The following is a 17794-nucleotide window of genomic DNA, read 5'->3' as shown; positions in this document are numbered from 1 at the left end:
TATGTTAATGAGTGTGTGTGTTTGTGTAAGTGACTGAGTGAGTATGTTAATGAGTGTGTGTGTGTTTGTGTGAGTGACTGAGTGAATATGTGAATGAGTGTGTGTGTTTGTGTGAGTGACTGAGTGGGTATGTGAATGAGTGTGTGTGTTTGTATAAGTGACTGAGTGAGTATGTTAATGAGTGTGTGTGTTTGTGTGAGTGACTGAGTGAGTATGTTAATGAGTGTGTGTGTTTGTGTGAGTGACTGAGTGAGTATGTTAATGAGTGTGTGTGTTTGTGTAAGTGACTGAGTGAGTATGTTAATGAGTGTGTGTGTTTGTGTAAGTGACTGAGTGAGTATGTTAATGAGTGTGTGTGTTTGTGTAAGTGACTGAGTGAGTATGTGAATGAGTGTGTGTGTTTGTGTGAGTGACTGATTGAGTATGTGAATGAGTGTGTGTGTTTGTGTAAGTGACTGAGTGAGTATGTTAATGAGTGTGTGTGTTTGTGTAAGTGACTGAGTGAGTATGTTAATGAGTGTGTGTGTTTGTGTAAGTGACTGAGTGAGTATGTGAATGAGTGTGTGTGTTTGTGTGAGTGACTGAGTGAGTATGTTAATGAGTGTGTGTGTTTGTGTAAGTGACTGAGTGAGTATGTGAATGAGTGAGTGCATGTTTGTGTGAGTGACTGAGTGAGTATGTTAATGAGTGTATGTGTGTTTGTGTGAGTGACTATGTGAATGAATGTATGTGTGTGTGTGTGTGTGTGTGTGTGTGTTTGAGAGTATGTGAATGAATGTGTGTGTGAGTGACTGAGTGAGTTTGTCTGCCCCTTCTCTCCAGTGTGTGTGTGTGTGTGTGTGTGTGTGTTTGAGAGTATGTGAATGAATGTGTGTGTGAGTGACTGAGTGAGTTTGTCTGCCCCTTCTCTCCAGTGTGTTTGTGTGTGTGTGTGTGTGTGTGTGTGTGTGTATGTGAGTGATTGAGTGAGTATGTGAATGAATGTGTGTGTGAGTGACCGAGTGAGTTTGTCTGCCCCTTCTCTCCAGTGTGTGTGTGGGTTAAATGTTGAGTGTTGACTGAAAAGCATCCTTTGGATTTTTGGAAAGGTGCTATATACGTGGAACAATAAATAAATAAACATCACATCCAGGACAGAAGTGTTATACACATAATTTTAATAAATGTCTGTCCATGTAGCGCATGTAAGTTGGAGGATCCCTCTTTTTCCCCCCTTTCAACCAACACTGTTTAAGGTGGAATTGACTCAACTGTTTTCCCACATGGCAACATTACCAGAAGATCAAAAACAAATAACGTTGTGTACAGCGTGCTGGCTATGAGGCAGCGTGATTGAGAAAGCATATTGAGCTGCACTGATATCGTTTAGACGTGGCCTTGGGGAAGTGAGTTGCTGGGTATGGGACGTAAACTGTGCTCAATTCATAACCAGGAGGAGAACGAAATAAATAAAAGACACTGTAAACTACCACTGGCTGGCAGTGATTGGAGGGAACTGGGGTGATATTACAAACACCGAGAGCTGATTCTGAATGTCACCGCTGGATTCATTACATTTCATAAACCGCAGCACACAAAGGGCAAGAGGAAATCAAAACACAAAACAGAGCATTGCCTCATACCTATTTACACCAGGGTGAAATACATCTCACTGACTTTGACCAGAACGGTGGGGTAATGTTGTGGGGGCCACTGAAGTATGATGAACCCACACTAAATAAGTAACTTCGTGTTGTAGGCGTTGGGCAGTGAGGTTATATTTAGGGGTGATTTATTCATTAAGTGTTGTACACTGTAAAAAGAAAACAGTTGATCCAACTTAAATGAATTACTTGTTACCAATTGAAGCAATTTTCTTTTTACAGTGTATTTAGGGTTAGGGTTAGGCCCTGTGTTGTATTTAGAGATATTATAGTTATATGTGGATTGCACCTTGATTCATTACTTTGATATTGTGTGTATTAAGCTCTTACCTGTGAAACTGGGAATACAATGTGCAGTGCAAAAGTTTTAGTCACCAGAGATTATGAGATTTAAAAAGCTATTTATGTGAGCAGTAAGTGTTTATTTGCTAAAAAACAAACAAAAAAAAAAATTAACAAATAACCACCAACATTAGAATAAACCCAATCAAATTACTCCAGTGTGATCCTCTGTGTGTGAATGTTTTGTTTAACTTTGTCCAAATCTCTCCTCGTGGAGTCCGTATTATTTGAGGTTATCATCCAGTGCCTAGTTTTAAACGGTACGAACGGTAAATAAATAATGATTTTAAATAATGTGTGCTGTGGTTTTAACAAATTCATGTAAATCAAGGAGAATCTGAACAAAACACTGTTCTTCAAACTCACTCTCACCTACTGCTTTTTACAAAAACATTATCATATTTTTCTCATTTGTTTTATATTATTATTTGTTTGTGTTTACTGTGATTATATATAACTTTATACCACCCCCACACTCACTGAGGAGGCATTAGTTTAAATATATATCATTATCCTAGGTGCCTAGGCCTTCTGCACAGTACTGTATTTATACACACACCACTTACCTAGCTTTTAATTCACTGTAAACTCTAACTCATAAATCACAGTGTTGTGGGAAGATGTTAATTAATATCACATGACCGTAGAGTGTTGGGAATGCTCTTTACATAAATAGAACTGAGTGTAATCCAGGTGTGAACATCTTTAGATAGTGTTTAGCTTTTAATAACAACATTATATTAATCCAAGCTAGGGTTGACAGAACCTTCGATGATTACTTTTATATTTTAGCTTTTTTTTTCCACACATAAGAAGCTAAAATGAAAAATAATAATAAAAATAAAAGGGGCAATAAGTTCCCTCTGGTGAACAAGGTTCACCAAGCATGGTTCCCCTGCTCACATCCTACAACATTATAAGAACTATCCATAAATGTATGGACTTGGAGAATATCAACAAGTGTGTGACATCTCCCCTGGTCCTGAGCCAGAACTCCAGAACTGAACCCTCAGATAAAACAGAGGGAGTGAATATGTAACTGGACGCTTAATAATTCATTCAATGAGTTTATGAGCTGAGCGCTTCACAGGAACCTGGGACACTTTTTTTTTCCCAATCTGTCGAAGGGTAATTTCTCTCCAGCAGGAAAAGAAAAGATCTGTCAGGGAATGATTGAAATTGCACCAGTCCAGCAGCGGCGGTTATTCGCTGCACACGATGGTGGTCCTGATTTAGAGATTTCCATTAAAAGCAGAAGACGAAGATGACTGGGAAATTTCTGCCGTAGATTGACTATAAACGCTCGCCATAAAGGCATCCATTTAAGTGCCAGAGTCTATCTGATGACATTTTGGAACATGTTTCTGAACCTCTTCCTCATTAGCTCCCAGGGCCTAGGAATGATTTGTCGGAAAGTTGAATTTATTTTTATTTTTTGGCCACATGTTTATGTCTAATAACTATGTATTTACACATTATCATTCAAATTAACGTCCCTAGTAATTTATTACACAATACAGAGAGATTAGAGTTGTAATTAAATTACTGGTTTACAATCGTGTTATTACAGTAGTAATTACACATGTTTAATATAATTATGTGCAGTTACTACATGTAATCACAGGAGCAAAGATGAAAGGTAAAGAGTTAATTTGAATTAGCTGCAGTATATTATACATTTGTAGCAGTTAATAGACCATCAGTAATTACATTGTTGTTACATACGTATTAATATATAACTACACAGTTATAAGAAACAAGGTGATAAAATTAATAATAGAATTAAAGTTCATATATTAATATTAATGTAGTCAAATGTAGTATCAAGTGGTTACTGCTTCCTATGAACCCTAAGTCTTTTTTCAAACATTCATAAATCATTGTGTGACCTTCATAAATGCTAATTACACAAGGAGTAGTTGCTTTATGTCATAACAAAAAAAGTTCATGACTCAGGGTCAATGGTGAATTATAACGTCCTGACACTTTAGACCAGAACCTTTTAAGAGTGACTTCTGCAGTGTTCCTGTGATCAAATATTAAAATGTAATGCACTGTAATGTGTAATTGTTTGTCATTGTACAACATACAATGAAATGTGTCTTCTGTATTTAACCCATTTGTGGCAGTGAACACAGACACACACCCATATGAACACACACCCAGAGCAGTGGGCAGCCACCCCCAGATCCCGGTGAGCATTTGGGGGTTCAGTGCCTTGCTCAAGGGTACATCAGCTGTGGATGTTCCTGCTGGTCCTGGGGATCGACAAGGCAACCTTCTGGTACCAAGCCCGGTCTCTAACCATTAGGCCAAGGCTCCCCCGTGCCCCATGTTTTATGAATTTAGATAGTATAACATCATATAATCTTGTTTTATAAAGGGTTATACCTATAGATATAACAATAAGGTTATGCCAGGGATTTTATTTTATTATTCATGCCATATAACACTCCATATATGCGTTAAGAAAACAGTAAGAGTATGGGATCCCCCAGAGGTTTAGAAGGAAACACTTTAGAAACTCATCCACTGGTCATTTCCTTGCTGTCCAGGTGTTTATAACTCATTTATTACCTACACAAAATCCACAGATTATATCTGGGTTAGTCCGGTGACTACAGCAAGTCCAGACTAGATTTTGTTTTCTGGCTGAGTGCAGCCGAGGCTCAGGGCACAGTGCTAGCGGGGGATCTTTCCTTATCAGGAGATTGGGTTTTATTAATTTTTTTGAACCTTCTCACTTTTAAATGAAGGGCAAAATGAGCAGTGATGGGCGGAAGGCCGGGCACTAATCATTTCCTCTCTCTTTTTCCTCTCTCCCCGGCGTCCAGCCATGGTGATTAATGATAGGTTTCATTAGAATGCTTTTCCAATCTCGCGAAAGGCCGCGTGGGCAATTTTCCGATTTCAAGGTTCACAGCAGGGTCATGTGGGGAGTGGGGGTGGGGGTAGAGTTTGATAGAGATATTGTTTTTGATCTGATGCATATTTTCTGCCTTTTCTAGGAAAGCTGCTCCACCTGCCAACATTTAAGAGATTTGTCACATCACTCAGACGCCACTGGGGTGGATGAAACACAGAGGGAATCTGTGGACAGGGATTCAGGGCTAATATTGTCATTGTAGTAATTCATATACCACCAACAGCATCCTGTCAGGAATGTATAGGTAAATACAGCTTTCCTGTTGTTTAACACTGACAGTTATTGAAAAAGTGTCACGGTGGAACAGCTCCAGGGTCCACCTCCGGGTGACTGTCTGTGAGGAGTGTGGTGTGTTCTCCCTGTATCTGCGTGGGTTTCCTCCGGGTGACTGTCTGTGAGGAGTGTGGTGTGTTCTCCCTGTGTCTGCGTGGGTTTCCTCTGGGTGACTGTCTGTGAGGAGTGTGGTGTGTTCTCCCTGTGTCTGAGTGGGTTTCCTCCGGATGACTGTCTGTGAGGAGTGTGGTGTGTTCTCTCTGTGTCTGAGTGGGTTTCCTCCGGATGACTGTCTGTGAGGAGTGTGGTGTGTTCTCTCTGTGTCTGAGTGGGTTTCCTCCGGATGACTGTCTGTGAGGAGTGTGGTGTGTTCTCCCTGTGTTTGCATGGGTTTCCTCCGGGTGACTGTCTGTGAGGAGTGTGGTGTGCTCTCCCTGTGTCTGCATGGGTTTCCTCCGAGTGACTGTCTGTGAGGAGTGTGATGTTTTCTCCCTGTGTTTTGTGGGTTTCCTCCAGGTGCTCCGGTTTCCTCTCACGCTCCAAAAACACATGTTGGTAAGTGGATTGACGACTTAAAAGTGTGCGTAAATGTGAGTGTGTGAGTGTGTGTCGCCCTGTGAAGGTCCCTGGAGCTGTCACAGAGGCACTATCTATTGCACCACTGTGTTGCCCCAACTTTAAAATAACTACAGTTAAAATAAAATGATACAATGAAGACATATCTTTGAGAGTCCCACCCCAGAGATGGCGAAAGGTTCCCCCACAGTGAGAGCTTTTCTGAAAGTGCCAAACCTAGAGAGTAAAGGGACAGTCACAGTTGGTATAAACCTCTGGGTGAATTAATCTGGACCTTTTTTATTGGCTATTAGTGCAAAGACTGGAGACAAATGGGGGACATTTACAGCTGATGAATCCGAGGTGAAGCCTGGCTGATTTTTATTGAGTCATGAGTGAAACAGATTTATTTATTTATTTATTTATTTATTTATTTTAGGGGGAGTGGTGTGGACAGGAGGAGACCACTAGAGGGGGATCTGAACTGATAACCCCCTGCTTTAATCAAACCCTGCAGGGAGGCTGAGATTAGTCTGGCATTCTGCCCAGCTTGCTCTCACACACCCAATGATGTTTGTGTGTGTGTGTGTGTGTGTGTGGCGGGAAAGACAAGAGGTTTCCGTCGTCAGCTAAAGCTCCTAATGCTATCCCCCTCTGTTCAGCTCTGGAGGGAGCAAGACACCAGCGATGTCAAGACAACAGAGAAATGTTCTGAGGTCAACACGGAGAAAGAAACACGTCTACAAAGACAAAGCGTGGGCAGAGATTAGTGCTCGTACACACCATGACCACTGACTCAGCCTCTTTCGGAAGGCCAGAGAGTGGACACTCTACTGACCACAGAATAATACTTCATCCCACAGTGCGACTGTCAGAGACCCTACGATTCTGTGTTGAATTCGTAGGGAGCAATGACTTGAGCTCAGATGAAAGAGATTTCCCAATAACAATAATAACTTTAATTCATTCATTCATTCATTCATTCATTCATTCATCCATCCATCCATCCATCCATCCATCCATCCATCCATCCACCCACCCATCCATCCATCCATTCATTCATTCATTCATTCATTCATTTATTCATCAATTCATTCATTCATTCATTCATTCATTCATTATCTGTAACCCTTATCCAGTTCAAGGTCGTGGTGGGTTCAGAGCCTACCTGGAATCATTGGGAGCAAGGCGGGAACACACCCTGGAGGGGGCGCCAGTCCTTCACAGGGTGACACACACACACACATTCACTCACACACACACACATACGGACACTTTTGAGTCTCCAATCCACCTACCAACGTGTGATTTTGGAGCATGGGAGGAAACCAGAGCACAATAATAACAATAATAATAATTTAATTATTGTTATTAAACAGCAGTAAATGTTCACCTTATCGCACACGTCTATATGCGTCTATACAGCACCTGAAATTAACCTGTACTTTTACCTACGATAAATAACCGTGACATTGAGCACACAATGGTTTCGGTGCACTGCGATTTCTTCAGAAACAAAACAGAATAGAGACCGACCGCGACCCTGAACTGAACACACTGTTACAGACAATGAATGAATGTTTTACAGAAAATGAGAGGGAGCCAAAGACGAGTCCTGTTCAGTTCAGCCATGCTGTTATTTCACCATAACATGTGACATTGAGTGTACTACTGCTTTCATACAATGGTTTGGGTCATAGATAAAGTATGAAACAAATAAACTGAGCTGTGAAAGACGCATGAAGTATGTTTATAAGATTTATATATCAGACTGGAACAGCTCACTACAGTATCAGTAACCTGCCGAGTACGAGACCCACACCACAAACCTGCTGAATAAACTGCTCCAGATAAACTTACTTCTGTCCAAAGTCTTTAATTAGCCCCGTGTTCGGTCGAGCTGCAACTAACTCAAATGTCCATGTGTTCCCTTTGTAGTGCTCTATTTGCAGTAACCTGGTTTTAAACATAAACACTGCACTATACTTTTAAACATATCCATATTGAACCATCGCTAAATAAGTTAGTTTTAAACAAACCCACAGCTTTATATGTAATGTTAATGCACTATGTAGGGGGCAGGGATTGATTTGAGACATGCCCCTAAAGAGAGAGAGAGAGAGAGAGAGAGAGAGAGAGAGAGAGAGAGAGAGAGAGAGAGAGAGAGAGAGAGAGAGAGAGAAAGGGAGAGAGAGTGAGAAAGTGAGAGAGAGAGAAAAGGGAAAAGGAAATATCAAGCAGAATGAAACTAAACGTGACAGGAAACAGAATAAAGACAAAAATGGAGGGAGGAAGAGAGTTACTGTGTTACCATGTTTTTAACTATTTATTACAGTCTCTAAGTTACATAGGATGCTGGCTCTCCTCTTATCATCCACTTGCTGTTAATTGCCTATGATCTGTTGCTGTGATGTCATGGGGAGAGTGTAATGAAGCATGATGGTGTACTGTTTACGTTGGTGATGAATGGCTCTAAACTATCGTCCACACACAATTGGCTCTGAGTCCGTGGCACATTCGGCTCCACACAACAATGGAGGTCCGGTTCTAGACTGCTGATGTAGTGCAGCCCCGATGGAACACAATAGCATCCAGACAAAAGCTCTTCTCCTCAGAAGAACCCCACCATTAACTTAATACCCCTCCAAACAAAAGCCCTCCGAAGACATCCAGGCAGTTTTGGGACACTTTTTTGTCCTGTATTTCTTCTGAAATCAAAGCGTTTCAAAATCTCACACTGGAACATTGCTGTGAGGATTTGACTGCAGCTACAATAACATTGGTAACTGAGCTTCATCACTCCAGAGAACACAGCTCCACAGTTCCACAGTTCATTCATCGACAAATTCACACAGCCAATCTGGATTGTGGGAGGAAACCCACACAGACACAGGGAGAACACACCACACTCTTCCTGTCCAGGCCTTTGGGGCTGTGGCAGTGTAAGTCCCTGCAGCGCCCTCTTGTGACTCTCTCATTGAGCGAGGTGTTAGAAACTTACCTGAATTTTAATCTGCAACATCCACTAATATTTTAATTAGCTGTTTCATTACAGTCAACTTCTAACTCTCTCTCTCTCTCTCTCTCTCTCTCTCTCTCTCTCTCTCTCTCTCTCAGCACATTCTTCAACAGTGCCACGCTTGTCTCCGTCTCCCTCTCACCTTCACACCGCCGACTCTCACCTTTAGTGTTTGTTTAGGTGGATTTACAGCAGCTCTGCTATCAGTCACATCTGACACGGCATTAGTCTGAAGGCCTGAGCTCTGCTGTAACGCAGGAGTGTGCTCTGATGCAGAAATAACGCTTTTCTAACCTTAAGAGAAGGTGGCTGGAGGGGCGCAGATGATGGATCATGTTTGGAAAAGCGTTCTCAACACTGCTCCGTTTCAAGCAAAACTTCAGGACTCAATTCCAGCTGTCTGCTCAGCTCCGGCTTTCACCGGCCACTTTATCAGAAACAACGGTGTCCAAAGGTAGAGACTGTAGCTCATCTCCATGGAGAGTTTGTCCTATGAAGAGCCGTCCTATAGCGCTTTGTGACTGGTCAGGTTTTGATATCAGATAATGTGCATCTCTAATATGGATTGTTTGATCATATCAGTCAGACCTCTCTCTCTCTCACACACACACACACACACACACTCATGTTAGTGTCACTGCTGCACTAGGAAGGGTCCACTGTCCAAATAATATCAATGTTTTTTTTTTTTTTTTTGAGCAAAGTGCTGTGCAGTAATAAATAGGCCAAGACATACATTAACCTTCCTCTTGCGTTAGGGTCTTGATCGACCCGTGTTTATGTTTTAAATACATACAAGTGCTCCATAAATTTGTGTATCATCTGCATATTTCCTACATACAAACATGTTTCCTCAGAACTGACCCCAAGGGAAAACTGGCCCAATAATGAAACCCTGGGGAACCCCACATTTGAGAGGTGCTGATGAGGATACAAGATCACCAAGGCTGTCAGACAAATACGATCTAAACCATTCCAAAGAGGTCCTGAGATCTCATCACAATTAAATGGGTGGTACGTTGGATAATTTTGGTTGTTATTGAATTCAATATATATTAAATTTTCAATAACAATATTTAATTTTTTTTGTCATTATAACACACCCCTCTCTCTATATCTCTTTCTCTCTATCCCTCTCTCTCTTTATATATATATATATATATATATATATATATATATATATATATATATATATATATATATATATATATATATATATATATATACTAGCACTATTATATTAACATTAGTTAAAGCTGTAACTCTACTCTATGGTCAATATGGACATTACACTGTTATAAGCATCGATTACGATCAGTGTTACGGTGTTATAAGGAGTGTATTACTGCTCCACACCTTCTAAGTGACTCCAGCGTGTACTGGCCTCACTGTGAATGGTGGCGCGATAAATAAAGTCAGAGTAAATGTCACCCGTCCACTCGGTAAATCCCGCTGTCCAGGAGCTCATTCGTACTGCTGTAATATTTGGCCTGCGCTTCAGTGCTGTACAGCTTATCTGGCTCTGCAAACGTACAGGACCTGATTGAGACCTCGCGCTACAGATTACCGCGGAAGGTCAAGAACGAATAAGTATGTTTGCCATGGGGGATCATGGCCATGACCTACATAACCCCCACTACACAACTCTCTCTCTCTCTCTCTCTCTGTGTGGGTGTGTGTGTGGGTGTGTGTGTGTGTGTGTGTGTGTGTGTGTGTGTGAGAGTGAAGTTATTTATATTTGTGTCTGAAGGCGACTGTTTAATTCCAGAATACACAAGCTGTCAGTGCATTTTACACCTGTAAAGGTTAACAATAGAACGCAGAGAAAACTATATATTTCTGTGAAAATAGTCATTAAAGTAACACTACGTCATGTTTTTACCGTACAGTTACAGCTACATCATTGCAATGCTTCACTGAGCTGTAACAGGGAGAACAGAGCCTCTATAGTTGTTACTCCAGGCTCAGCACTAGCAGAAACTGCACTATGTAACTTTTGGAGGAGGGTATTTGTGATTTTTGAGATTGTGTGTGTGTGTGTCTGTCTGTGTGTGTGTGCGTGTGTGTGTGTGTTTGAGGGGGTTGCTTGGTAGAGACTAAGAGAGACTCACCCGTTTCCTGGTCACACAGCTGTTCGCAGGGCTCCGTTGTGCGCTGACCACAGTAATCTCTGACCCACTGAGACGTGGAGTTGTTCTGGTAGTACAGCGTCAGCTTCGCTGGGTTCAACCAATTGGACACGTCCAGATAACTGCCCATACTGACCACAAAACTGCTGCCTACACACACACACACACGGATATAGCAATTTAAATGGCTTTTACTGTAAACATATAAGGAGTCAAGTTATTTAATTATTTCTTTCATTTGTTTGACCTAGATATGATCATATATTAGAATTCATATTACAGTCCATGTCATACATATTATATATTGTATATACAGAGTGGGCCATTTATACGGATACACCTTAATACAATGGGAATGGTTGGTGATATTAACTTCCTGTTTATGGAACATTAGGAGGGGGAAACTTTTCAAGATGGATGGTGACCATGGTGGCCATTTTGAAGTCGGCCATTTTGGATCCAACTTTTGTATTTTCAATGGGAAGAGGGTCATGTGACACATGTAACTTTATTCTTTCATGAGTTATTTATAAGTGTCTGACCACTTATAAAATGTGTTCAAAGTGCTGCCCGTTGTGTTGGATTGTCAATGCAACCCTCTTCTCCCACTCTTCACACACTGATAGCAACACTGCAGGAGAAATGCTAGCACAGGCTTCCAGTATCCGTAGTTTCAGGTGCTGCACATCTCGTATCTTCACAGCATAGACAATTGCCTTCAGATGGGCCCAAAGATAAAAGTCTAAGGGGGTCAGATTAGGAGACCTTGGGGGCCATTCAACTGGTCCACGACGACCAATCCACTTTCCAGGAAACTGTTCATCTAGGAATGCTCGGACCTGACACCCATAATGTGGTGGTGCACCATCTTGCTGGAAAAACGCAGGGAACGTGCCAGCTTCAGTGCATAAAGAGGAAAACCCATCATCATGTAGCAATTTCGCACATCCAGTGGCTTTGAGGTTTCCATCGATGAAGAATGGCCCCACTATCTTTGTACCCCATATACCACACCATACCATCAAAATGTGCAGCACCTGAAACTACAGATACTGGAAGCCTGTGCTAGCATTTCTCCTGTGGTGTTGCTATCAGTGTGTGAAGAGTGGGATAAGAGGGTTGCATTGACAATCAACACAATGATCAGCACTTTGAACACATTTTATAAGTGGTCAGAAACTTGTAAATAACTCATGAAAGAATAAAGTTACGTTCAAAGCACGCTCAAATTGTTTTTCTTGTGGAATTCCCAATAAGTTTGATGTGTCACATGACCCTCTCCCCACTGAAAAAACAAAAGTTGGATCCAAAATGGCTGACTTCAAAATGGCCGCCATGGTCGCCATGGAAAAGTTTCCCCCCCTCCCATATACTAATGTGCCACAAACAGGAAGTAAATATCACCAACTATTTCCATTTTATTAAGGTGTATCAATATAAATGGTCCACCCTGTACACTGATCGATAAAAATGACCAAAATACTTGCCAAAAAAAAAAAAACCCCTAAAACATATAATTTATGAAATATTTAGATTTTAAAATTAATATTTTTGTCTTAAACAATTTTACATGCAGAAGACAATGTGAACATTTGTTTCAGAAACATTGACACAATGTATGTATGTCATATGCATTAAATAAATAAATAAATAAATAAAACATAAAATGTATTAAAATGCAGAGACAAGAGTCCATATACACACACATATGACACAGGCAGCTCATACATTTCAGTTCGGAAACATAATCTACAGAGTTCCAGAGATTAACCCCCATCCTGCACCAAAATGGATTTCCAATGGAAACTTGACCCCACTGATTGGATGATTTCGACTGGATATTATCTGCATCCGGTAAACTGACCTCTGGTGACCTTCTGCTGGGCTAACTGCCCCTCGCCCATGCCTCGTGTCTCCTTCACTTTCCAATTCGCCACGCTCTGTTCACCACACTGACTAATGCCTAATTGATGGTATTGATTATAAATCCTGATGGGACAGGTGAAGAGATTGCTTTGGCCCCTTCACATCCCTTCGCGCAGCTCTGGGGGGTTTGGCTTTAATATAACTGGACTTGTAGATCTCGGATTGTCTACAGAGCTGAGGAAAATAAATTGGTTCTACTGTGATTCAATTTGTATGTTTAATTTCAGGACTTTTGCATGAACAATGATCCCCTCCATCCATCAGTGTAAAGACTGACAAGTGACTGGATTCGCTTTTAGCACCAAGAAGTCGTAAACAGCCTTAACAAATTTTACTTTTACATCACACACCACACGTGCCCCCCCCCCACCCCCCACACACACACTCCCCCACTCCCCCACCGCGGTCAGTGAGGGGTCAGGAGCAGCGGCGCAGGTTTCAAACTGAAGAAATCTTAAGAGCCATCATTTTCTTGTTTGTTTTCTCCCCCGTCACAGATTCACCACTTTAACACAGCCCCCATTAACCTCCCAGAAGACCCCCACTGTGATGAAGTCAACCTGTGAGTTTATGGAGGGGCCTTCTCAGAGTTCTGAGGACCCTCAGAGAGGCAAAGCTTTTCTCCTCCATCTGCTCATGAGAGAGTGTCACTCCCCGAACTGTTAGCATCGAAACAACCCCATAAACGCCTCCACTCCAAACAGACATCCTTAAGGAGCCCGTATCAGACATCTCTCCCTGATTCTCACCATTTAAGGTGGAACAGAGGCACTGGTATATAACGGCTGCAACATTTAAGGTGCAACCAAAGAACCAGAATTTAACTTTTGAACCCACTTAAGGTGGAAGGAGTCATCTGAATGTAACTATTGCACTACTTAAGGTAGACCCACTGTATCATGATATAACAGCTGCACCATTTAAGGTGGAAAAGTAGCAACATACTATAACTGCTGCCTCATTTAAGGTGGAACAGAGTCAGTATGTAACAGTATGCAACTGGTGCATTATTTAAGGTGGAACAGAGTCAGTATGTAACAGTATGTAACTGGTGCCTTATTTAATGTGGAACAGAGTCAGTATGTAACAGTATGTAACTGGTGCATTATTTAAGGTGGAACAGAGTCAGTATGTAACAGTATGCAACTGGTGCATTATTTAATGTGGAACAGAGTCAGTATGTAACAGTATGTAACTGGTGCATTATTTAAGGTGGAACAGAGTCAGTATTTAACAGTATATAACTGATGCATTATTTAAGGTGGAACAGAGTCAGTATGTAACAGTATGTAACTGGTGCATTATTTAAGGTGGAACAGAGTCAGTATTTAACAGTATATAACTGGTGCATTATTTAAGGTGGAACAGAGTCAGTATGTAACAGTATGTAACTGGTGCCTTATTTAATGTGGAACAGAGTCAGTACGTAACAGTATGTAACTGGTGCATTATTTAAGGTGGAACAGAGTCAGTATGTAACAGTATGTAACTGGTGCATTATTTAAGGTGGAACAGAGTCAGTATGTAACAGTATGTAACTAGTGCATTATTTAAGGTGGAACAGAGTCAGTATGTAACAGTATGTAACTGGTGCATTATTTAAGGTGGAACAGAGTCAGTATGTAACAGTGTGTAACTGGTGCCTCATTTAATGTGGAACAGAGTCAGTATGTAACAGTATGTAACTAGTGCATTATTTAAGGTGGAACAGAGTCAGTATGTAACAGTATGTAACTGGTGCCTTATTTAAGGTGGAACAGAGTCAGTATGTAACAGTATGTAACTGGTGCATTATTTAATGTGGAACAGAGTCAGTATGTAACAGTATGTAACTGGTGCATTATTTAATGTGGAACAGAGTCAGTATGTAACAGTATGTAACTGGTGCATTATTTAATGTGGAACAGAGTCAGTATGTAACAGTATGTAACTGGTGTATTATTTAAAGTGGAACCTAGGCATCAGAATAGAACTGCTGCAACATTTAAGATGGAAAATAGGCACCAACATGTAAATGTTGCATTTTTTAATGTGGAATGTAGACAGTAAAAGTAACTACTGCACCATAATTTACATAATATACTTCAGAAAAGCAAAGGAAGCGTATTTTGCCATAAAAAGGTGTTTTTAAAAGGCAGTGCAGCCTTGTCTTTGCTCTGAGCTCTGCTTTGACAACGCTCCTGCTTTGACTTTGACAGTTTTCCTAATTTTCATCACGTTGTCAGAGCGAGCGCTGAGTTTGGCGAGTATTTTTGGAGCGGGTATCAGGGCTTTAATGGAGAGGAAGGACAGGTTTTTCACTGCGTCTCATTTTAACGGCTCGGCAGATGGAGGCGACGACCCCGAGCCGTCGCTGGAGAGCACACATCCGTTTACTCTTTCATTTACTCTCTGTTTATGCTGTGTTTGGGCGTGATTGGGGAAGTTCTCACACTTTTAAGCAGTGGTGGAGTTTCAGAACAGTGAAAATTAAAAGCAAATGTACAGACTCTGAAGAGGTTGAGCACGAGGAAGTACGCCACACGTCAACATTCAAGCTATGTTTTCAACCAACTGGGCGTTAAACTCACAGATGCTCAGCTTCATCCTCATTTTTAAACTATTGAAGCTATTGAGACCAGGGAGGGCTTGAAGTGATGTCATATAAAGAGTGGGCTTTAGCTTTATTCCATTCCAAGTCTGTTCTTATAAAACTAAAACTGTCACATCTGAGGATGTTTAAACTGATTATTCTCAGAGTCAATACTAAATTACTAAAGCTGTTTTAAACATGGCCACCCTTATTTGGTGAACCCGCCCCATGGAGCATAAAGAAAGTTTCTGTAGACACTCTAAACCCTTCCACACTTTCCAACCTGATTCACTCATTTACAGACGGCTGTGGGAAATGGGCAGGGTCTTATGGGAAGAAGCAGCTGTTCAGGTGAGTGTGGAAGTATGCAGGATTTGGCACATATCCATAATTTTGATCCAGTGAAGAGGAGATGCTCTTTGTATTGAAGCTGCTCATAAATGCGAGACATTGCTGAGCTATTTCAGGCAGGTTTTAATAATAGGGAATTCTGGTAGACTCTCACCGTCTGCGATGAAGTGCTCAGGGACATGAAGAGTGACTTTAACGGTCAGTGGGCAGGACGACTGGGATCCGTAAACCACGGCCAACACACACGTACTGACCGTGATGAGAGTCAGAGTCACTTTACTCATCGGACTCTGTGGACAACCTGTAAGAAAGAGACAGAGAGAGAGAGAGAGAGAGAGAGAGAGAGAGATAAAGAGGACAAGTCTTTCAGTTCATGAGTGAATGCTGGGTACTAGTCTCAGAAAATTTAAGGTGGCATTTAAGGTGGGAATGTCATTATGATTACTATGTTATTACATTATTATATCATTGCATTATAACCACAGATATTGTCTGTATTTTCAGAGGGACTACACTGCACTCTACACAGCTTCCTGCCGAAGACGACATGGATATGAAGTCAATAATAAAGCTCCCTGCAGAGCATCCGCATATTTAGAGCTCTATCGCAGAGCTCAGAGCCGGCTGTCTGATTTATGTAGAGCACAAATAATAGCTTAGAGTCCAGCTGGGCCGATCCATCTGCGAGATGGAGGTTAAGCTAAAGCGCCCTGACTTTTCCCCGTGCTATATCTTCACCTGGGATAAAAAACGGCTGAGGCTCTGGCAGCTTTCTGACTGAAGAGCTGAGGGTTTAGCATAGCTTTAGAGACCAAGGAAAAATGGCTCTTTTACTCCACAACAGCTGGAGTTTATCAAACTCCTGGAGTTCTACCGGAGATCAGGAAAGTGCTCTGACTCTCTCTGCATTTCAACAAAGATTAATAAAGTCCTCATGCAATGAGGCATCGAGATTTATTTATTCATTCATTTATTTATTTATTTATTTATTTATTTATTTTTTTATTTATTATCAACCAATGAAGAGCCACTAAGCAACTATTAAATCAGAAAAAAAAACTAATAATAAACAATTTAAAATGTAAGAAGATGCTATTTTAATTTACTTCAGCTGCAGAACTTTTAAAAAATATATTATTTCATATTTGATCATGTTTTTCACATCAAACATTAAAAGCACAGAAAAAAGATCAATCAAAAGATAAACTTGAACTAATCAACGCAACACACATGCAATTGACTGTGTAATTAAGTACGTCACTATTATGTAATAACACATGCATAAAGTCGCAACATCACTGTAACAACTCCAGATTTCCAGGGTTTAAAAGTCAAGTGTCCTGTCTCTATCCGTTCCTCACTCCTTTCAGTTCTTTGTGGATTTACAGTTTGTCACGTTTGCTCACATTCAGCAGTCTGCTCACCGAGTGAATAAAAATCCTGTGGGCTGCTGTTGAGTTGAAAGATGAAGTACGACTCGGTACTGATCTGGAGGCTATTTTCAGACGATGGAGGACGATGAAGAAAAAAAAAAAAAAGAAAAAATAAGGTAAAGATGGACAGTGGCTAATTAGACTATAAACAGATGGAAGAGCAACTCATTTACATTTTGTTACAAACTAAGCTTTGTTTTAGGAAGTGATTAATGCAACAAGCTTCCACAGGCAAAGTGGGACAAAGGAAGGCCACAGAAACAGTGGAGCCATCTGCAGAAGGTATAGATTCCAACACACAGGGCCCTATATAAGTGTTAGATGCTAAAAATCCTCCAAATACATCTGCTTTCCTTACATTTTTAATGTCTTAATTTCCTCTTTTGTTCTTTATAAATGAGTTAAAGTGTCCACAAACATCGGGCCACACTCTGGACCAAGCGAAGAGAGTGAAGGAAGCTCCAGTTTCATTTGAGTCAAGGTAAAGCCAGCTTCGTTTTCAACTGTTACTAATACAGAGCCATTGGAGATCAACACGCTCGGAGGAGAACACTAAACTGCATCAGATCTACCTCGACTGGCATCGTGTGGAGTGACGGGAGAGAGGCCGAGCCCCCCACCAGGC

General features: G+C 41.1%; 1 protein-coding gene across 1 annotated transcript in view; it reads right to left on the bottom strand.

Moving 5' to 3' along the window:
* LOC136675087 (astrotactin-2-like) overlaps positions 1-17794 on the bottom strand; it is a 469599-nt gene that overhangs the window by 195817 nt on the left and 255988 nt on the right. Inside the window, exons 6-7 of the mRNA XM_066651501.1 lie at positions 15891-16037; positions 10870-11037 (exon numbers count right to left, since the gene is read on the bottom strand). Coding sequence (XP_066507598.1) covers positions 10870-11037; positions 15891-16037 — 315 coding nt within the window. The remainder of the gene's footprint in view (positions 1-10869; positions 11038-15890; positions 16038-17794) is intronic.

This window comes from Hoplias malabaricus, chromosome 2 (assembly GCF_029633855.1).
Source record: "Hoplias malabaricus isolate fHopMal1 chromosome 2, fHopMal1.hap1, whole genome shotgun sequence".
Taxonomy (NCBI): Eukaryota; Metazoa; Chordata; class Actinopteri; order Characiformes; family Erythrinidae; genus Hoplias; species Hoplias malabaricus.
This window is presented reverse-complemented; position numbering and strand designations above follow the sequence as displayed.